Source organism: Zalophus californianus, chromosome 4 (genome assembly GCF_009762305.2).
Source record: "Zalophus californianus isolate mZalCal1 chromosome 4, mZalCal1.pri.v2, whole genome shotgun sequence".
Lineage (NCBI taxonomy): Eukaryota > Metazoa > Chordata > Mammalia > Carnivora > Otariidae > Zalophus > Zalophus californianus.
Genome location: NC_045598.1, coordinates 104,535,655 through 104,557,241, shown reverse-complemented (window position 1 = coordinate 104,557,241; position 21,587 = coordinate 104,535,655). Strand labels below are relative to the sequence as shown.

The following is a 21,587-nucleotide window of genomic DNA, read 5'->3' as shown; positions in this document are numbered from 1 at the left end:
GGGGAATAAGGGACACCTGGCGTTTAAGTGTCTGCCTTTGGCTCAGGTCATGATCCTAGGGTCCTGGGATTGAGCCCTGCATCAGGCTCCTTGCTCAGTGGGGAATCCTGCTTCCCCCTCTGCCTGCCACTCCCCCCTGTGTGTGCGCACTCTCTCTCTCTCTGACAAATAAATAAATAAAAACTTAAAAAAAAAAAAAGATTCCAGGGGGAATAAGTCCTTCATTCCTGAAGGAAAATCTGGGTGGTACATCATGGTGGTCACCACAGGATCTGTAGCTTTTGGTAGAGACAGCCTTCTTGTCACGACTTGGCATGAGGAAGTTGGGGAATAAATGCTCCATCCTTACAGTCCTCCAGACTTCTGATCTCCTGCCAGTGCTCTCTCCTATGGACCAAACCCAGGAAGTCACAGGACTCTGTGGGTTTTGAGTCACAGAGCAGGATGGAGAAGGGTGAAGAGTGGATCTGGAGGGGCAACAGAAGATATTCAGCAGCAGCAGATGAGTTTACCTTTTGAACATTAAAGGCATATTGAGTTAAATAATATCCTGATGCATGCTTCTTATTGGTGGATTAGAGTTTTCTGAGCCACCCTCTCATTCATTCCTTTCCTTGCTCCTTTGCTTTCATCCACCTCCTGATAACTTAACCTCACTTTTCATTCTACCATTTAAAATAAACTCTGCCTCATTACTTCAGCTTAAAACATGTTCTAGTTCATGAGTTTGGCTTTTCTCCTGACTCTATTTTATTTTTTCATCCTTCATTTAGCTCCATACACCCACCTACTAGCCTGGTGATATTCTTCATCCAACCTCTTCCCAGGCACCTTTGTTTCCAAGCACCAGCCCTCTGGAGAATCTTTCTTCCCCCAGCCTCTTATCCTGGCTTCTTGATTAAGACTAGAAAGAGGTAGGTTTCAAGGTATTGAGGTAGGGCACGTGAGAGATGACATGAGTGTGGGGACCAAGGGTATGAGGGAAGGCTCACTTTGGTGGATCTCTGTCTATGCTTACCACAGTGTATTTTGTGAAGCTATTATCTAAGGGTAAAATGAATTCATGGCCTGTCCTCACATTCATTATTTCCAACATAACTCTCCCATTCTGTCTAATGTATTCTGATAAAAGTCCTACCATTTAACCTCAATAATCATCTCTTCCTTGAAACTCTTTGGCTTCCATACGTTTCCACCCCCGGATTCACTTCATTCTTTTCTACCTGTTCCTCAGTTTCTTCGACTACTTTGGTAGACAATCCCTCTCTCCTCTTTCCCCTCAATCACATTTTTCTCCCCTTTGCCTGATAGCCTTATTAAATATATTCTCTATGGGCATCTTATTTTTTTTCTCATAGCCTCGACTATTACTCATATGTGTATGACTCCTAAATCTGAATCTCCTTCTCGAACTCTCTTTGGGATTCCATTCCAGAGTTCCAGTGGCTGGTGGGATGAGACCACAGGACTTCTTCCCAAGCTGGTACTAAGATGTGCTTTCAGGTTTCTTTTTAGCCTTTTTATCCTTTTTTTTTTTTTAAACCCTTCCTCAATACGTTTTGGTTGTTTTCATATCATCCTGGCTTCCTTCAGCCCGTGTTAAAACAAACTTAACTAACACCAAATTGCCCTGTAGAGATGTCATTTTATACCAAAAGCTCTCCCTCTCCCCCTATTTTCATCTTCACAAAATTTCCTTTTCAAGAACTCAAAAGAGGGTGCCTGGGTGGCTCAGTTGGTTAAGCGACTGCCTTCGGCTCAGGTCATGATCCTGGAGTCCCGGAATCGAGTCCCGCATCGGGCTCCCCGCTCAGTGGGGAGTCTGCTTCTCCCTCTGACCCTCTTCCCTCTCGTGCTCTCTCTCTCTCTCAAATAAACAAATAAAATCTTAAAAAAAAAAAAAACTCAAAGGAAACTCTTATCCAGGAGAAGACAATCACTATTTTGTTTTTCTTTAAAGTATTTAACATGCTAACTACCAAATATTTACATTTTAAAGGTAAGCCTAATTGAGGAGTTGTGTGTCTTTGTGTGGGAGGAGGAGGGATGGTGGCAAAGTGTTGAGTCTGTTTGAAACCCTACGGTCTCTAACTGGAGAAACTGAAAACATAGCAAACAAGCACTCCGCTCTGAAAGGGGTTGGACTTATTCACCCACTTTCTTCCCCAAATCATTTGGAATTTCTTTGGGCATTTATCCTGAGAATGGTGTAAGGGATTGAAAGGACAAATTTAAGCAAGAACTAAGAAGTTAGACTCTCAAGACAAAATTAAAAAAAAAAAAAGATCATTCTTATCCCGCTCTTTTATGTCTCACATTCATAGACTTTTAAAAGCACATTTAACCTACAGGTATCCATGGAAACCGACCAAAGGGAAATTAGAAAAGAGAGGCATTGCAGTACCATTTCTATGCGAATTGATGTCTGATTTTCACTAGTCCAGCACTGTTTTTTCTCCAAGGTCTTGGTGTTTATTACAGCAACCATTACCTCAGTAACAATTCCTCCAGGCTAGTTTTGTTTAAAGGTGCCTAACTTACATACATCACCCAAGTGTTTTAAAAAACGTTCACTCCTTCATGTTGGAAGTTAAAATACTATCTTTATCTCGCGTCTGGTTCTGCACCAGAAGCCTATCCCCCAGCCGGGCAGTGCCACGAAAGCTCATGTGCACCTTGGCCGCAAGGTGCTTTAAAACAGCCAAGAGCCGGTGCGTGTTTGTGTGCCAGATTATGAGTTCCTGCAACCTGGGTACATAAGAAGGATGCTTTCTTCCTCCCTTTCACACTAAAAACAAAACAAAACAAAAAAACAAATCCAGCAGGTATCAAAACCGTCCGAACGCCTAGGGAAAGCGCGCCAACCACACAAAGAAAAGGCGGGGGGCTACTGGGATTCAAAATCTTTTCCCCAGGACGAACACCCTCCCGGACCTATCGGAGTTAACTGCGCGCTTGGTCATAGCCAATAGACACAGCGCTTCTGGTTCAGGTCCACCCTGAAGACTGATGGACATTAATGCAGCCCAATGAAACAGTGCGATGCTGAAGAATTAACCAATACATTCGGGAGGTGGGTGGAGTGTAGGCCAGGGGGTTGGCGGTGCCGTGTCATGGAGGCTCAGTCTCAGAGCAGCCATTGAAGGGGAAGGAACTGCGGTGTGTGTGTGTGTGTGTGTGTGTGTGTGTGTGTGCGCGCGCGTGTGTGTGTGCGCGCGTGCGTGTGTGTGTGTGCGTGCGTGTGAGTGCGCGCGAGTGTGTGGACAAGGAGGTGGGGGCAGCCGAGTTAGAGTCCCAACTCCTTGGACTCCATTTGCTATTCTCTTCTTTCTCCCCCACACCTATCTGGAGGTGGTGGGCGTTTATATTTGCTTTTCTTTTCATTCATTTCCAAATCTTTTAAAAATTTAAGGGTTGGGGGTAGTGCGAAAGGCAGGAAAGGGTAAGGGAAGGGAGTAGTAGCAGAAGAGCAGGAGGAGGACATGGAGATGAAGAAGAGGATTAACCTGGAGTTAAGGAACAGAGCCCCGGAGGAGGTGAGATGACTCAGCCCCCTCCCCTTCCCCACCAGACCTGTATTCAGAGGATCGGGTTTCTGGGGGTGCGGGTGGGTGTGTGGGGAGGGGTAATGAATTAACCCCCCACCTGGGGTTAGGGTTGGGGGGATATTTAATTCAAAGTGTTAAATCATTAAAATCTTCTACTTAAAATGGCGAAGGGTTTAAGTTTCTAGGGGCGTTTTTGTGTGCCTGGGGGCTTAGCCTCTTTAGGCTCTCTTCGAGTCGGGAGTCCAGGCCTAGTGGGGGCGGGAAGCGGGGTGCTGGGGGCAGCTCCGCCGCTTGGTTCCCTCCTCCTCCTCCCAGGGGCCGGCGGCGTGGGCGCGACCCCCCAGTCCCACTTGCCCCTGCCGCAGCCATCGTCGCCTGAGAAGTTAGTCCAACTTTTCTGCAGTGCTGCCAACTCTTTCTTTTTTGGGGGGTGTCCTCGGGCTCGAGGCCGCGGGTGTGTGACGTCGCGCCGGGCGCGGGCTGGGGTCCCTGGCGGAGTGTGAGGACCGCCCGCGGCCGGCGGCGCCCACTCCCCCGGGAAGCGGCGCGCGCCGACCGCCGCCGGGCGGAATCTGGGTCAGCGGTCGGTTCCCCCGCGGCGGGTAAGTTCTGGGAGTCGTCGCAGAGACCGGAGGTGGGGAGGGGACGCGAGGCGTAATCCTCTTCGTCCCCCCGCGGTGTGACGATATTCGGCGTGTCGTATCGTAGTGGCCGCAACTCCGAATTTGATCCCCGGAGAAGGTTTCACAAAACTCAACAAATGGGTCGTAGTAGTTCTGTGCTTTGAAGATGGATTCGGCGAAACTAAATGATGCGCTCTTGCTGCTGTCGCCTTAGTTAAAGAGATGGCCTTGGGAGGGGCCACGTGAGGCTGGTCGCGGTCAACTTTTCTGGGGTCGGACGTGAGGCGTTTCCGCCTCCTTTTCGAGGGCGCCTCCTCGGCTTCCCCCAGCCCTTCCCTCCCGGGGCGGAGGGGCTGGGAACCCGGGCCGGGAGGCGACCCGTCTTTCTCTTGAGTAGTCCCCGCCGCGTGTGGGGTTTTCCGTGGGTCGGAGCGGCTGGTCGCGAGAGCGCGGCGGGTGGCCAGTGAGGAACCTCGCACTTCAGACCGCAGGGGAAAGCGTCAAGAGTCTTATTAATTGCGGCCTCTGAAATAAACACTCGAAGTGGAATATAAGGGATGTAGCTGTTTTCAACAGGGCGAGGGTGGTGCCTGTGCAAACCAGCGCAGAAGATGAGTAGGGTCTGTGTGGTGGGCTGTGGCGGCGTGCAGAGTGGGAACCCAAGGTCTTTATGTACTTTTTTTTCCTTTATGTATCCCTGAAATTAGCAAAGGGCAAGGAGAAGGAAACAGTCGCTACTATCATCGCAGAGAGATCTGGGAGTTTTCTAGGGCCTACTCTTTGGGGGCTTGAGGAAAACAAACAAAATCAAACTTTAAACAACTGCCTCTCAGGAGCACACATTTAGAATGCTTTTGTATGTCTTGGGTTGGAAAAGCAGATTTGCTCCCCTTTACCCTCTTTCGTTTACCTACCCTACCAGTAGTAGTTTCCTTTCCAATTTTGGGGGGTGCCAGAGGTTGCTTTTTGCAGCCTCTCCTTCCTCCCCGGTGGTGTAATAACGGTCGCTTGTATTTGTATAGCTCTTTACAGTTTACAGAACACTTTTGGTGTTTATCATTTACTTTTCTCCTTCGGACAGACTTGTAAGGTGGATTGTATTGTTGTAGAATCCAAATTAGCAAACCGAGTCCCAGGGCAGTTAAGTTATTTACTCAAGTGGAAGAACTGGTTTTCTGACACCAAATCTGGTGGCCCTCTCTTCTCCGCTCAGCTGGACTAGGAGTCAGAAGATTGAGAGTGGAGGCACAGCTCTGTCATACCAACTGGATGACCCTAGCCAAGTCATTCTTATTCTTACCTTTTGGGCCTTGGCTTCCTTACCTCTCTAAACGGGAGATCCTAGGCCTTCTCTGGTCTGTAAAATAATTATTTCGAAGTCGTATTCAGATAGAGAAGGTGGCATTCCTTGTTGTTAGTTTTTAGCCCTCAAAATTCCTCAGACATACTTTTGCATTGGGAGTAGAGATCCAGGGTCTCCTGTCTCCCCCTTAGATTAAGTCCTTTTAGGTGCACACCAGCAAGTTTTGTCCTACAGCTCTGACCTAATAGGAGGATGCAGTCCCCGCCCCGCCCCCCCCATGGGGAAAAGTCCGCAATAATGCTACCAGGGTGTTACAGAGAAATAACATTTTGTCAATGATGTATTGTTCTGGGTCACATTGTTTGGCCCTGCTATTAAGAACAAATAACCTCCCAAAGCCAGCTTTCTCAGAATGAGCTTTCTAACATTTCTTCATGAAGGGTAACAAGGTATTTTTGAGTTATGGTGGCATTTATCAACCAAAGATAAGGGGGTTTAAACTTGAAACGTGAAAAAAATAGTTTCCTTTTTTCTCCCTGCTGTTTTAGGGCAGCTCACTTGAACCCTTTCCCAGTATAGCCTAGTCATCCCCTCACTGCATAAATATATGCCCTAATGTTGAGAATCCTCATCAGGCGCAGAAGTAAGTTTCACATGGGACCTTTTTCAAAGTTTCATTTTTTATGCATCAGTGATTTGAGCAGGCATTGAACTTCTTGGTCTAAGTTTAAATTTAAAAGGTTAACTTATAATGATGACTTTAGGTTGTCTCAGTTTTTGGTGGGGGAGGAGAGAAAGGATCTTTGTAATGGGATTGATGGTTTTAATATTCACATTTCCAGTGTGTCTTGACCCAGGTCTTTTGCTAAACAGACTGCAAAGTAAAGAATCATTCATTTTCTGTCTTACAGGTGACAGAGTTAGTCCTTGATAATTGCCTGTGTGTCAATGGGGAAATTGAAGGCCTGAATGATACTTTTAAAAAACTAGAGTTTCTGAGTATGGCTAATGTGGAACTAAGTTCACTGGCCCGGTTGCCTAGCTTAAATAAACTTCGAAAGGTAAGTTGGTATTAAGTGTGAAATCATAATTTTGATGCCAAGGGCTAATATGTCTAGGTTTTGGCCAAATGAAACAACCATTCTGCCTTTTAATGAGAAGATTCTAAATTTTTAGAGATAAGAAAATGGGTTATGTAGGATTTTAGAATCAGCTCTAATACCGCTTTTGGAAATTTAAACTTAATAGTGAAATTGCTTTTGACATGAATTTGGATTTAATATCTATCAAATGTTTTTCTCTGAAACATAAAATCTTTCTGGAACACATCTGGAGCCAAACTTGGGTTAGAAGCTTTTTATGTAGGGTTTCTAATATATTATTTGGTGATTATAGGTGGGAATTTGGAAATTAATAATTTGTGACAGACAGAATGACAGTTGTTTTTCTTCTTCAGATTGATATATTTTAAAAAATCTGGGGGTGCCTGGTTAGCTCAGTCAGAAGAGCATGCGACACTTGATCTCGGGGCTGTAGGTTCGAGCCCCACATGGGGTGTAGAGGTTATTTAAATAAATTAAAAAACTTAAAAAAAATCTGATCTGCCCTAAGCCTTCACCATTGTTTGTTTTTTCTCCATGTTAAATATATAGTTGGAACTTAGTGACAATATAATTTCTGGAGGTTTGGAAGTCCTGGCAGAGAAATGTCCAAATCTTACCTACCTCAATCTGAGTGGAAACAAAATCAAAGATCTCAGTACAGTAGAAGCTCTGGTGAGTGGAAGGTCTCTGGACTTGCTCTTTTTTGGTTGATTTTCTGAGATTTGCTTGTGTTTTATCTTAATGATTTATATTTCACTCTTTGAAACTTCTGAAATTTCTTACATGTTTTTATCTAGATGGTTATTGCTTTCCCTTCTCTTAGAGTAAAACATTCAGATAAATCTGTGAGAAATTTATTTGATCGTTAACTTCAGGAGTTGAATATCTGGTTTCAAACTTCCTAGTATTTTCTTAAATTCTATTCTTTTTCCTTCCTTCTTGATTTTTTTTTGAGTTATTTTATTATTTGCTCCTTTGTTTCCTGGTATGAGATGAAGTGAAACTCAGAAAATTGTTGCTCCAATTTTAAAAAAAACTTGGGAGGAGGTTGAAAGTATTGATAATAAGCTTGACTGGATTTAAGCTAACCACATTATTGTTGTTGCCTATTTATGCACATATTTGGTCAACAGAATATATTGAGTGGCTACTATAGTATAGCCAGGTGCTGGAGATTCAGCGGTGAACAAAACAAAGTTCCTACTCTTGCGGAGTTTACATACAGGGCCTCATTAAGGGAATTGATTTGGGGGGCGCCTGGGTGGCTCAGTCTGTTGAGCATCTGCCTTCAGCTCAGGTCTTGATCCTGAGGTCCTGGGATCGAGCCCCACATCATGTTCCCTGCTCAGTGGGGATCCTGCTTCCCTTCTTCTCTCCCCCCCCCCCCCCCCCCGGTCATGCTCGCTCGCTTGCTCACTCTCTCAAATAAATAAATAAAATCTTTAAAAAAAGAGATAATTGATACAATAGCCCTTCATTATAAAATTTGAAAAATCCAAAAATCATCCTTTTGATTTCAAATATATGTTTCCTGGTTCATGAATGAAAAAGAAATAACATAGTATTTAAAATCTCAAAATGTAAGTTTTAACTTTTTACTTTTCCAGCAAAATCTTAAAAATTTGAAAAGTCTTGACTTGTTTAACTGTGAGATCACAAACCTGGAAGATTACAGAGAAAGTATTTTTGAACTGCTGCAGCAAATCACTTACTTAGATGGATTTGATCAGGAGGATAACGAAGCACCAGACTCAGAAGAGGAGGATGATGAGGGTAATCATTCTTAATGCTTATAAATATAGACTCCAGCCTAGCCATGCAATTTAGATTGGGCCTGGATGTTTGGGTGTTGAAAAAAAAAAGATATTAGTAAGACAAGAAAAATTACAAACCCACAGCCCTAATCCTGTATTTCTTCTTTCAGATTTCTGATAGGGAATTTAATGATTATTATACTATCAAGCTCTGTGAAATTTTATATCTGTATAAACTTGTTTAACTACCACCAAGTAGAAGTGGGAACTTTTAAAATAGTACCTTTTTAAAAAAAATAGTACCTTTTTTTAAAAAAAGGAATCATTCCTTGTAGTGTTATCCATAATAATTAAGAAATAGAAACAACCTGAATGGCCTGTCAACTGATGGATAAACGAAATGTGATATATCCATACAATGAACTATTATTCAGTCATAAGAATGAATGAAGTACTGATACATGTTATAGTACTGAAAACATTCTATGTAGTGAAAGAAGCCAGACACAAAAGGCCACATTTTGTGTGACTCCATTTGTATGAAATGTCCAGAATAGGCAAATTCATAGAAACAGAAAGTAGAGTAGTGGTTGCCAGGGCTGGGTGAGAGGAGACTGGGGAGTGACTGTTAATGACTATGAGTTTTTTCGAGGCTGGGGGTGGTGGGGTGGGGGTGGTGATGGAAATGTGTTAGAATTAGGTGATGAATATATATTATTGGATAAATGGGTGACTAACAGATCAGATGATGGAATGGCTGTTAGTAATGGGACACTGTTTGTTATACTTGGTTGAAAATTTTTGTACTGTAAAAAGAAATCTGATGGATAAACAATATTAGAAAATGATAGAATGATAGAGAAGTGGGTTTTGAAGTGTCCACAAGGTAAAACAAACTTGAATGCGTGTAATGTTTCGATGAAAATCTATACATTGGAAATATTTCAGTATTTGGAAACCATATTTCGGGGTGCCTGGGTGGCTCAGTCAGTTAAGCCTCTGCCTTCAGCTCAGGTCATGATCCCAGTGCCAGGATCAAGTCCCACATCAGGCTCCTTGCTGAGCAGGGGAGTCTGCTTCTCCCTCTGCCCTTCCTCCTGCTTGTGCTCTCTCTTGCTTGCTCTCTCTCTCAAATAAATAAAATCTTTAAAAAAAAATAGAAACCATATTTCTCAAGGTACCTGGGCAGCTCAGTTGGTTAAACGTCTGCCTTCGGCTCAGGTCATGATCCCAGGGTCCTGGGATCAAGCCCCACGTTGTCGGGCTCCCGGCTCAGTGGGGATTCTGCTTCTCCCTCTCCCTCTTCCTCTGCCCCTACCCCCAGCTTGTTCTCTCTCTCTCTCTCAAATAAATAAATAAAATCTTTATTTTTTAATTTTTTTTAAAAGATTTTATTTATTTATTTGACAGAGAGACACAGCAAGAGAGGGAACACAAGCAGAGAGAGTGGGAGAGGGAGAAGCAGGCTCCCCACTGAGCAGGGAGCCCGATGCAGGACTCGATCCCAGGACCCTGGGGTCATGACCTGAGCTGAAGGCAGACACTTAATGACTGAGCCACCCAGGCCCCCATAAATAAGATCTTTAAAAAGAAATAGAAACCACATTTCTCAAATAGTAAATACGGATATTGTAAAAGGGAAATTTTTTTTTTAAAGATTTATTTATTTTAGAGAGAGAGCATGGGCGCATCAGCAGGGAGAGGGGCAGAGGGAGAGTCAAGCAGACTTCCCACTGAATGTGGAGCCTGACTCACGACCCTGAGATCATGACCTCAGTTGAAATCAAGAGTCGGAAGCTTAACCGACTGAGCCACCCAGGTGCCCCTTAAAAGGGAAATCTTAAAAAAAGAAAATCACCCTGAGATACTTTCCATCTACCCATTGACTTAAGAGTTTGAGGTGATTGGGACAAGGGCAGATAGGATCAACATACTAGCAAGAAACATTTGCTCAGCCATTTGCTCGTCTTTTAAAATATTTTTAAAGATGGAGATGAAGATGAAGAAGAGGAAGAGGAAGATGAAGCTGGTCCACCTGAAGAATATGAAGAAGAGGAGGAGGAAGAAGAGGAGGAGGAAGATGAGGATGAAGATGAAGCAGGCTCGGAATTGGGAGAGGGAGAGGAGGAAGTGGGCCTCTCATACTTAATGAAAGAAGAAATCCAGGTGAATAGGCACTTTTTATGTGCGCTGAAAATTATTTAGGCATAGGGCCAAGTGCTATACAAATAGTGAGTTGTGTAGAAATCTGAAAGTTGTTCCTAGCTTGTGGGTCTGAGTGGATCTATCTGCCTGTCATTTTTCCCACTGTCCCCCAGCTCATACTGTATCCAGATTATCAAAAACACCTACTGATTTTACCGCCCAGATATCTTTCAAACCCATTCTGCCTGAAGCTGCGCGCCATGGTGTGGTAGAAACATTTTACAAAAGTTTCTGAGCCTCAGCTTCTGCATTTATAAAACTAAGATTGTATCAACCTCTTAGGCCTCTTTTAAGGATTTAACAAGATAATATATGTAAAGTATCCAGTCCCTGGCACATTGTAGGCACTCAGGAAGACTTTCCTTTCCCTAATTATTTCTTGCTTATGGTTTTGTAGTAGCTTTCCAAATGGTCTCTCTGAATACAGTGTCACCACTTAGGTGTCTCCTTCACAGTGCCTGCATGCAAATGTGATCATATCACTGGCCTGCTCGAAACATTTAATGTCTCCCTGTTGGCACCCAGGGATACAAGGCCCATCATTATCTAGCCCCTGCTTCCTTCTCTCTCCTCCCTCAATACCAAATTAAATTGTCACACCAAGCTATTTCTTGCCTTTCTGTCTGTAGATACATTGTTTACTCTTATCTGAAATGACTTTACCCGTGCTCTCTGATGAACTTTATTTTCTTTTTTACTGAGGTAAACATAAGTATAGTTGAAGCCTGGAAAGTGCGCTGATTTTATGTACATGTTCATGACATTTTACTGATGTATATACTTGTGTGACTGACACCCAGATCATGTTCTCTGAACTCTTTAAAAACTCAGTTCTGGAGTTGTCTCATTATTGAAGCTTTCTGTAACTTTTTATAGATAATCACTCCTTCCTCCGTTACCTTTGATTCTTAGTCTTCTGTTGCCTGTAGACACTTTTGTAAAAACTTGTTTATTTGGCCACTTTCTACCAGATGGTGAACTCCTTAGGGGGAGGGTCATCCGTCTTTGTATCTCAGCATCTAATACATTGACAGGGACGTAGTAAGCTCACAGGAAGTTTCAGTTGACTTGAACAAATGATCTTTTGCCCCTGGGAATTACTATTTTCTTATAATGTTTTTAAACTACTGAGTTTTATTTTCATAGTTCAAGTTTTTTTTTAAGATTTTATTTATTTATTTGAGAGAGAGAGCGCACATGAGGGGGGAAGATCAGAGGGAGAAGCAGACTCCCTGCCTGATGCGGGACTCAATCCCGGGACTCTAGGATTATGACCCGAGCTGAAGGCGGTTGCTTAACCAGCTGAGCCACTCAGGCGCCCCATAGTTCAAGTTTTTATTATTAAAAATAGCATCTCTTATTTAGACTAGAAATTGTTAGTATTCTTATTTGTTCTCCTTATGACTTTTACATTGGTTAGGTAGATAATATCACTGATCAATGATAATTTTTTTCTGATACCATTTTAATTATGAAACTACTGTGGAAAAAATAGAACTTAAACTTGTTTGGCGCCTTAGTAAGTTGGCAGCTGTCCAATAATGAAGAACAGCACTTAAAGCGTTCATAGAGAAAATCAGCCTGTTCAGTTTACATCAGCATACAGCTTGACTATTTTCCCCCTAAGCCTTATTTATTTATTTTTAAAAGAGTTTATTTATTTATTTGTTGGAGAGATAGAACGAGAGCGAGAGCGCACAAGCAGGGGGGCGGCAGGCAGGAGGAGAGGGAGGCCGGGCTCGATCCCGGGACCCTGGGGTCATGACCTGAGCCGAAGGCAGAGGCTTAACGACTGAGCCACCCAGGCATCCCTCCCCTAAGTTTTAAGTTATTTAGTAAAATAATGGACTCATGTTATTTTGCATTTGGCTTTTTTCTTTGCTAGTAATTCTTCATTAAGTCTAAATAGTATTAAGTAGTTTAAAGATGACTTTCAACCATCTGTAGATGTTTGTGTTTATCATTCCACTGAATATTGGGGAATATTAACTAAAAGTGACCTAGGCAGGGCGCCTGGGTGGCTCAGATGGTTGGGTGTCTGCCTTCAGCTCAGGTCATGATCCCAGGGTCCTGGGATCGAGCCCCGCATTGGGCTCCCTGCTCAGCGGGGAGTGTCTGCTTCTTCCTCTGCCTCTCCCCCTGCTTGTGTTCTCTCTCTCTCCCTCCCTCTCTCTCCCCCTCTGTGTCACAAAAGTGAATAAATAAAATATTAAAGAAAAAAGATTCTCTTAAAAAAAAAATAAAAGTGACATAGTCAAGTATAGAGCAAAAATCTCTGAGATGATACCCACAATGTCAAGTCAGTGGAGTACCTGGCTAGCATGGACCGGAAGTTTTCAAACATGATGAAATGGTTTTTAATATTTTTTAAATAGTTATGTTTTAAACTTATTTTTAGAAGGTGAGAGTCTGTAGAAGCTTCTGAGACTACTGAGATTTAAAAAGAAAGTAGAAGGAGATAGGAATGGGATTTGAGTAGTTGTTTTTGGTTTGAGTATTATTTTTATTTCAGTTACTTTTCAGAGGTAAGAAATTACTATGCATAAAGAAGGGCTTTATGTTTGTGTAGTATATTTCTTTAAAAATGGGAATGGGGAGGGGCGCCTGGGTGGCTCAGTTGCTTAAGCGTCTGCCTTCAGCTCAGGTCATGATCTCAGGGTCCTGGGATCGAGCCCCACATTGGGCTCCCTGCTCGGCGGGAAGCCTGCTTCTCCCTCTCCCATTCCCCCTGCTTGTGTTCCTGCTCTATCTCTCTCTCTGTCAAATAAATAAATAAAAATATTTTTAAAAAAATTAAAAAAATGGGAATGGGGGCTTTAGAAGAATTGGGAATTGTGATCCCTCTGTACTATAGAGTACAATGAGGAAACATGTTCTTTCCCATTAGTGAGGAAAAGACCATAGTTTCTACTGAACAAGCCTTTGGTGAAAGCCGAGTTTTTATTGAGGGATATTACCTCATAGATTATATTAAAAACTAAAGGCTTAGATGATTACTGTACTTGCGGTGAGCAAAGCTTAAGGTGCAAACTTGTTGAATCACCATGTTGTACACCTGAAACTAAGGTAATGTTGTCTGGCAGCTATACTTCCATTTTAAAAAAGGCTTACAACCATCAATCAATTAATCTAACCATATTTTGTTTAAAACAAAATCCAGAGAAACAATTAGCTTTTGAGACTTGGGCGTTTTTAAATTATCAAAGAATAAATGTGATTAATATCTCAAGTGTATTTTTAAAAAATCGCAAATATTTAAACATCCTCATTTATCATTCTCCACAGATCTGAGGTGTTTAAAATGTGTCCCTTGTCTGTCTTTCTCTCTCTCTTCTTTTCTTTCTTTCCTTTCCCCTCCCTTCCTTCCTCTTCCCTGTCCCCTCTCCCTTCTACCTTCTCTTCCTTTCTTTTCTTCTTTAAAGCTTTAGGTTCTCCTGATTTTTATTGTGATTCCTTTTTATACTATTGACTGCCCCATTTATTCCCTCTCCTCCTTATATCTTGATGGTGTTCTGGTACAGAATGCTTTTCGGTGTTTGAATGGATTGTATAAGATTGATTTCTGATAGAAATGTCGTGCAGTCGAGTTTCTCAGGGGATGCTAGCTATGTGCTGGGAAATTAGGTTCTGTTGAGTATTTCTAGACACAAATGGGGCTGTGGGTACTGTGAAAAGGATGGGTTGTCCAAGTTTTTCCCTAACTACCCAGCAGTTCTTGACATTTGCCAATTAAGTATTTTGAAGGAGCAGTAAACTTTTGTGGGGCTGGAGGGGAGACCCTAGGTTGGTTCCATTTTTTTCACACATATGGTAGAACTCAACTATTTGGAACATGGCAGTAAGTGTGAAAGGCCTCTGATTAGCCAAAATATAGCAACAGAAGACATTTTCTTTTCTTTTTTTTTTTTTAAGATTTTATTTATTGGGGCACCTGGGGGGCTCAGTTGTTAGGCGTCTGAAGGCAGACTGCCTAACAACTGAGCCCCCCAGGTGCCCCTAAAAGACATTTTCTTTGTAGGAGAGTGTTCAAGCTGTTATTCTGAACCTATTTTCTCTTTTATATTCAATTCTCTAATAAGCTTGTCAGTCTATTTTCTGAATTCATGGCAGATTAAAATTGAAGTAGTAAAATTGAAAGGAGAAAGCATGAAAACTAGGAAGAGATACAATTCAAAGTAGAGGCCAGGGTCATTTTTAAAAGGAGAAAACCATCCTACGTATTTTGATAGGCTCCGAGGGAATCGGCAAATATTAGTGTCATGTTCATGATCAATTATTATGACTGATTATTCAAGAGCAAGGTTTGTTAGGTTTAGTATAAGACGGTAGACAGCTCCTTCCACAAAAGTTGTAGATTTAAGTTTTGTGATTTTTTTTGACATTGCTGTTTTGATGTATAGATTTTTAGATGTAGAAGGAACTTAGAGATCTTTCTAGATGAATACTTTCTTTTATTGAGTGGAAAACTGAGGTCCAGGGAAATTAAGTGACTTATTCAATGCATGTAACTATGTTGGGGCTAGGATTCAGGTAATTCCTATCTCACTCTATAAAATAGAAAACCTTTCTTTGAAATTGTCGAGTTACTGTGTCCATTATAGTAGCCACTGGGCACATTTGGTTATTTAAATTAAAATTAAATAAAATGAAAAATTCAGTTCCTCATTTATACTGGTCACATTTTATTTTATTATTTAAAGATTTTTTTATTTTTAAGTAATCTTTACACCCACTGTGGAGCTCGAACTCACAGCCTTGAGATCCGGAGTTGCATGCTCTACCAACTCAGCCAGCCAGGCACCCTTGTACTGGTCACATTTTAAATGCTCAGTAGCCACACGTGGACAGCACAGATACAGAACATTTCCATTGTTGCAGAAAATTCTTTTAAACAGCGCTGGTCTAAAACATAACGTACTTTCATAAACTAGATTTAGCTGGGTTCTTAAAAAAGACACATGTAAGTTAGGCAGAGGTTGTCAGAACACAGAATAACCATGGTTTTTTTGCTCTTGTTAGAATGTATTACTACTAAACAGTGAAAAGTGTGTCATGGATTTTTATTCTCAAACTGAATATTTGGTTTTCAAGGATGAAGAAGATGATGATGATTATGTTGAAGAAGGGGAAGAAGAGGAAGAAGAGGGTGAGTTACATTAGCCATAAAAAAAATCCTAACATTAAAGTTACAGCTATTATTCACATACTTGAAAGAATGTGTTTATAATTCAAATTATTACTGGTCTCTGATTTGATTTTGGTAACATCGAGTGCCTTGAGAGGTGTAAAACTTTTTTTTTTGAGAGAGAGGAGAGAGTGCGCAAGTGGTAGGGGTTTGGCAGAAGGACGGGGAGAGAGAGAATCTTAAGCAGGCTCCAAGCTTAGGGCAGAGCCTGATGTGGGACTCGATCTTAGGACCCTGAGATCATGACCTGAGCCAAAGGCAGATGTCTGGGTGAGCCACCTCATCCCATAAAACCTTTTTAAAAGAGTAATTTTCTGGGGCGCCTGGGTGGCCCAGTCGGTTACGTGACTGGCTTCGGCTCGGGTCATGATCCCAGGGTCCTGGGATTGAGCCCTGCATCGGGCTCCCTGCTCAGCGGGAAGCCTGCTTCTCCCTCTCCCTCTGCCCGCTGCCCTGCCTACTTGTCCTCTCTCTCTCTCTCTGTGTGTCAAATAAATAAATAATATTTTTAAGATTTTATTTATTTGACAGAGAGAGCGAGTGAGCACAAGCAGGCAGAGGGAAAAGGAGAAGCAGGCTTCCTGCCAAGCGGGGAGCCGGATGTGGGGCCTGATCCCAGGACCCCGGGATCATGACCCGAGCCGAAGGCAGACACTTAACCAACTGAGCCACGCAGGCCCCATAAATTAATAATCTTAAAAAAAAAAGTAATTTTTTCAGGGCATTCAATAATTTCATTAAAAAAACCCACCAGCCTATAACATTTATTTTCAAAACCGGTATGAAGAGATGAGATAACCTTGAGCTTAATTTATTATTTTCTTAGGTCTTTCATTTTAAAGAGGGTGAATGAAGCCTTATCTCTAAGAGAAGAGCAGTTGAACTCCCAGATAATGTTCTTTTCAGATTTGCTCTCTAGTACTCTTTACCTAGGCCTTTCAAAATAAATTTAAAAATTTACTAATGATTCTTTTAATGACAAACCCTTAGTTCTTGATCTGTAATTCATGATTTGGCCACAAGGATGCAGAGCAAGCTGTCATTATTTATGGATTTCTAAGTCTGTTAAGTCTGTTCAGTACACCGAGAGGAAACTTAACGTATAATTTTTTTATGCCATTAAGTTTTCAATAAGATAGATTCAAAACTGTAATTTGACAAATATTCATTTGTAAAAATTTAGTATTTTACAATTTTTCTTTTACTCTTCTTTCAGAAGAAGAAGGTCTTCGAGGGGAAAAAAGGAAAAGAGATGCTGAAGATGATGGAGATGAAGATGACTAGATCATTCTAAGACCAGATTCCCTAATGTTCCTGGGTGTGCAATAGAGTGATCACATCTTCTTTGTTTCTTCATGTACCATAGCGATCCCTACAGAAGATAACCTGTAACTTTTTATAGGAAAAGTGTGGTTTTACTATTTTTGCCTTATCATTCCAAATAAGATTTACTAGTCTGTTAATGATCATATTGTACGTAGAGAAAAAATTTTCCTTGACCCCATTGTGAAATTCCCTAGCAATTTATTTAGAATCTTCATTTTTCTCATTCAAGCTCACTGTATTAGTTATTTTTAGCCCATAATTAAAACATGATCACTTTTACACAGGCGTAGTTTCGTGCATTTCATTCATAAGGTTATAAAGTTATTTATAAGTTAACTGAAATCACAGTTGGCTGGAATATGAAATGAAAATAGCCTCTTGACTAATAAGTTGGTTATATTTTTAGAGGTGACCCAGAGATCTTTAGTTTGAAGGCAATGACCTTTTTTGTTTTTGTTTGGCTAAGGGTATTTGGGTGCTTTTTTGTCACATAAGTAATTTAGAAAGTAGGAGCAGAATAGCAAAGGTTCTATTTAACAATATAGTTCATGGCTTTTGTGGAGGCTTCTGAAACCTTTTAAGCCAGGTGACTAATAAGATTTTGTTTTTGAAGGAAAAAATGCTTGTACTAAAGTTCAGAGACATTCAGGTGAGCTCTTTGTTTTTCTAGCTGAGAATCATGACATGCCAGTGTTTGTTAATTTTGTTTTGTTTTTAAGTGCACATTCTTTATTTTCCTCCCTCAGTTCTGTTATGATCACTTTCATTTCTTGTTTTACTCCCCTCCTTCTATCTCCAAAAAAAGTTGGGAAACATGGCTACCCAGGAAAACCTTTATTTAGTCTTTTATACCTCAACCACCTTTTCAGACTATCTCAGTTTTAAACAAGCTAAGTGAAAGAAATTGAGTATTTTCTGAAATATGAATATTATTATCAATACAGTTTTATGCAACAGATTCTGCTTTCTGTAAATCTCTCTTGGTTGACAAGATGTACAGGCTGTATTAATAGGGTGAAGAAAGAAAAGCAAAGGAAGCTTTCAGAAGCAGCATTGATGTTCCACAAAAGTCAGAACAATTGCCTGTTGATAATTAATCAAGTCAGATTTTTTGGGAAGTTAGCTTCCCAAATGATTTAGATGCCACACTGCAAAGTATTTCTAATTTTTCTGAGTAGAACCTTTAATTATTCCTCCTTAGTTTTAAGGTATTACCAGATATAGCATTTAATTGGAATATACTGGGCAGTTGGAAAAATATTTTAAACTAAATATTAAAATTAAGATTTGTTTTCAAGTGGAAATCCATTAAAAATAGAAAAATATTTGGGACAGGTGTGTTTCTTTATATGGCTACTAAATATAATAATATGAGTAGACAAGTACATCTCCTTTTTTGTTGTGGAGGCTCCGTGTTCAAGCAATTGCTTTTTAAATCTTGGCTAAATTTTTTTCTGCTTTGTTTTGAATATCTGTAAGTTTTTTTTAGTTAGCATCAGCAAATTAATTGAAGTTATACTTCTATACTGGGACACATTTAAATTACTGAGTAAAGAACTTTTTTAGTTTCAGATGTATGACTTGGGGTTTTAAAGTAAAAATTACAAAGTTATTTGTGGGTAAACTAAAAAAGTTGCACAAGTGACTGAACTAAAACTCTTGGAACAAGTTCAGTGGGGGGATTGGAATCTCCAAAAGACTAACATTTTATTCCTTTTTTAACAGTTGAAATTCCCTGTTTTAGTCCCTAAGAATTCTCATTGCATAGTATATGCCAGACTATAAAATACTTATTTTTAAAATGAAATCTATATATTGACTTTCTTATCAATCATCTTATTGTGCAATCAAAATTAGAGTTCTTTGGTTTGAAAACAACATTTAGAGCCTCCAAATAACTTTTTAAGACTTATTTAGCTTTGTGGGTGGTATTTTCATGCAAATAAGTAAGGGTGGGTTTTATATTTTGTAGAAGTTTTTGGTCCTATTTTAATGCTCTTTGTATGGCAGTATGTATATAGTGTGTTAAATTTCCTCAAAACTCTCCTTTAAAAACTTTGAAGTTAATACTTTTGTGCAACTGTGTTTTGAATAAAGCCATGACAGTGTTAAAAAAAAAACAACGCAGCACTCCTGATTATTCTTTTATTGTTTTTGACTTCCCTGTTTTTTTTCTGTGACTGCTGTAACTTAAAGTTTTTGAAATTGAATTGCTTCAAATAAATGGAAGATTTGTTGTTAATTACTAGTTTCAGTGTATGACATTCACTTTTTGACCACCACCACCGGGGGCTTTGAAGATCTTTTTAAAAACAGAAACAGCTTGGAAGTTCTCACTTGGATGTCATATGAGGCATTACAGTGTAATAATTTAACTCATCATCTGCCTTATTTTCTTTTGTCCAAGAAGCAGAAAAAATTCTGGATTCCCTTAATTTTCCTTTCAGAGCTGCAAACTGAGCCAGTTTTATTCCTAATATTTTTAAATTTAAATTCAATTAATAAACATATAATGTATTATTAGTTTCAGAAGTAGAGTTCACTGATTCTTCAGTTGTATATAATACCCAGTGCTCATTACATCCCATGCCCTTAATGTCCATCACCCAGTTACCCCATCCCCGCATGCACCTCCCCTCAGGGAACCCTCAGTTTGTTTCCTATGATTAAGAGTCTCTTATGGTTTGTCTCCCTCTCTGCCTTCATCTTATTTTTTCCTCTCTTCCCTATGATCCTCTGTTTTGTTTCTTAAATTTCACGAGTGAGATCATACGATAATTAATCTTTCTCTGATTGACTTATTTCCTTAGTGTAATACACTCTGGTTCCATCCACAGTTGCAAATGAGCCAGTACTTTTTGTATTTTGGTTTGAAGTAATAACTTTGTTACCTACAGTTGAAGTAACTTATCTATAGTTAACTAAAGTGATTATAAATCTGTTGTACACCAATAGTTTTTTTTTTTTTAAAGACTTTATTCATTTATTTGACAGCACAAGCAGGGAGAATGAGAGAGGGAGAAGCAGGTCCCCGCTGAGCAGGGAGCCCCACCCAGGGCTTCATCCCAGAACCCTGTGATTATGAGCCAAAGGCAGATGCTTAACTGACCGAGCCACCCAGGTGCCCCTGTACACCAATAGTTTTAAAGAATGAATCCAAAGTCTTCATTTACACTGTATAGTGTTTATCTTCAGAATCCTTAGATAATATAATACAAACAATTCTTGCGTGTTCACCTTGACTGAAACCTGAACCAATTTTTTTTTTTTTTTGCTGTCTTTTGTTTTTCCAGTGAGAAGTGATTTGTAGACAACTCTGGAATGTATCGTACAAAGTCAAGGCACAAATATGTTAATGTTTTCGTGATTTTGTACAGTTTAATATTGAAAAGTTATTTTAATTACAGAACTCTGCTCCTTGAGAGATGGAAAATATTGAAGTATATCTCAACTATAGAAATTGTTTATTAAAATTAATGTTTTTGTGTGTATGTGTTTTACATCTTTAAAAAATTCAAAGCCTTTTTCCCCGTGGTGAAAGAAAATGGTAGAACTACACTAAAAAATTTTGGTGGTGTTAGATAATGAAGCAATTCTGTGAGAGATTGTAGCGTTTATTACACTTAAGTAGTGTTTATTCCCTCTGTATTTTAAAGAGAGGCTTTGGAACATGTGACATTCTCCCAGTTGCTGAAAATTCCCCCTCTGTTCCTAGTACTGGATGCAATGATATCCTGCAGCTGTTGCTTAATAATAGCATTCTACTACTGCGTTCCTTTTTCATGAACTAATCAGCCTAAGATTTGAAAACCTGGCTTGGGTAATTTGGCCTGAGGCAGCTACTTGTGTTAGTCTGTTGATCAGTCCTAACATGAAGGAGAACAGGTTATACCACAAAATGGAAATTACAAAATGGGTTATCTCCAGGAGCATCTTTAAAAATACTATATATACTGGTAAAATAGTTTTATCTCATACAGATCCAGTCACTTTTTTGGGTGATAAGACTGAAGCAGGGTTACCCCATAATAGCAATTCTAAGAATCAGAAGCAACTATGACTCATTCAAATTTATGAATATTTACACATAACTCAAATTTTTGCTTAAGGCATCACTTGGACCTGGTTACTTATAAAAATGGACACATTCACATTACTGGTCAATCCTGACACAGGCCATCAATAGGCACACAACACTGGTGGAAAAAAAAAACAAAACCAAACCCATTTCAGCTGTTAAGAAGTAACTGACACTCAAAGCTTTCCTATTTTCTGTGATTCTCCTATTAAATATTCAGATGGCACCATCTTGCAGATAAAGGCCATGATCTGTGCCTCCACTTTAGTTGGATAAACTCATTCCACAGCCCCAGAATGAGTTCACTGAGACTCCTGGGTTTTGCTGCGTGGAGGCATTTTCTCCCAGTCTTCTCTTGGCCCAGAGAAGCCAGCAACAGTGTGCTCAGGGGAGCTCAATATCACTTCTATGGACAGCTGTGACTGAGGAAGACATCTTGGTAGAAGAACCTCTAAGTGTAAG

General features: G+C 40.3%; 1 protein-coding gene across 5 annotated transcripts; it reads left to right on the top strand.

The window, feature by feature from the left end:
* Positions 1-3,078: 3,078 nt before the first annotated feature.
* Positions 3,079-19,289, top strand: ANP32E (acidic nuclear phosphoprotein 32 family member E). 5 transcript variants are annotated; one of them, XM_027626221.2, is made up of 7 exons: positions 3,083-3,536; positions 6,386-6,535; positions 7,127-7,249; positions 8,185-8,350; positions 10,319-10,497; positions 15,628-15,682; positions 16,938-19,289. In XM_027626221.2, exons 1-7 carry the CDS (start codon positions 3,483-3,485, stop codon positions 17,003-17,005), a joined length of 795 nt encoding a protein of 264 aa, XP_027482022.1. In that variant the 5' UTR covers positions 3,083-3,482; the 3' UTR covers positions 17,006-19,289. The 5 variants fall into 5 exon arrangements, with proteins under 5 accessions (XP_027482055.1, XP_027482022.1, XP_027482039.1 ...); XM_027626238.1 differs by lacking the exon at positions 3,083-3,536 and adding an exon at positions 3,961-4,150; XM_027626228.1 differs by lacking the exon at positions 3,083-3,536 and adding an exon at positions 4,158-4,289.
* Positions 19,290-21,587: the final 2,298 nt, after the last annotated feature.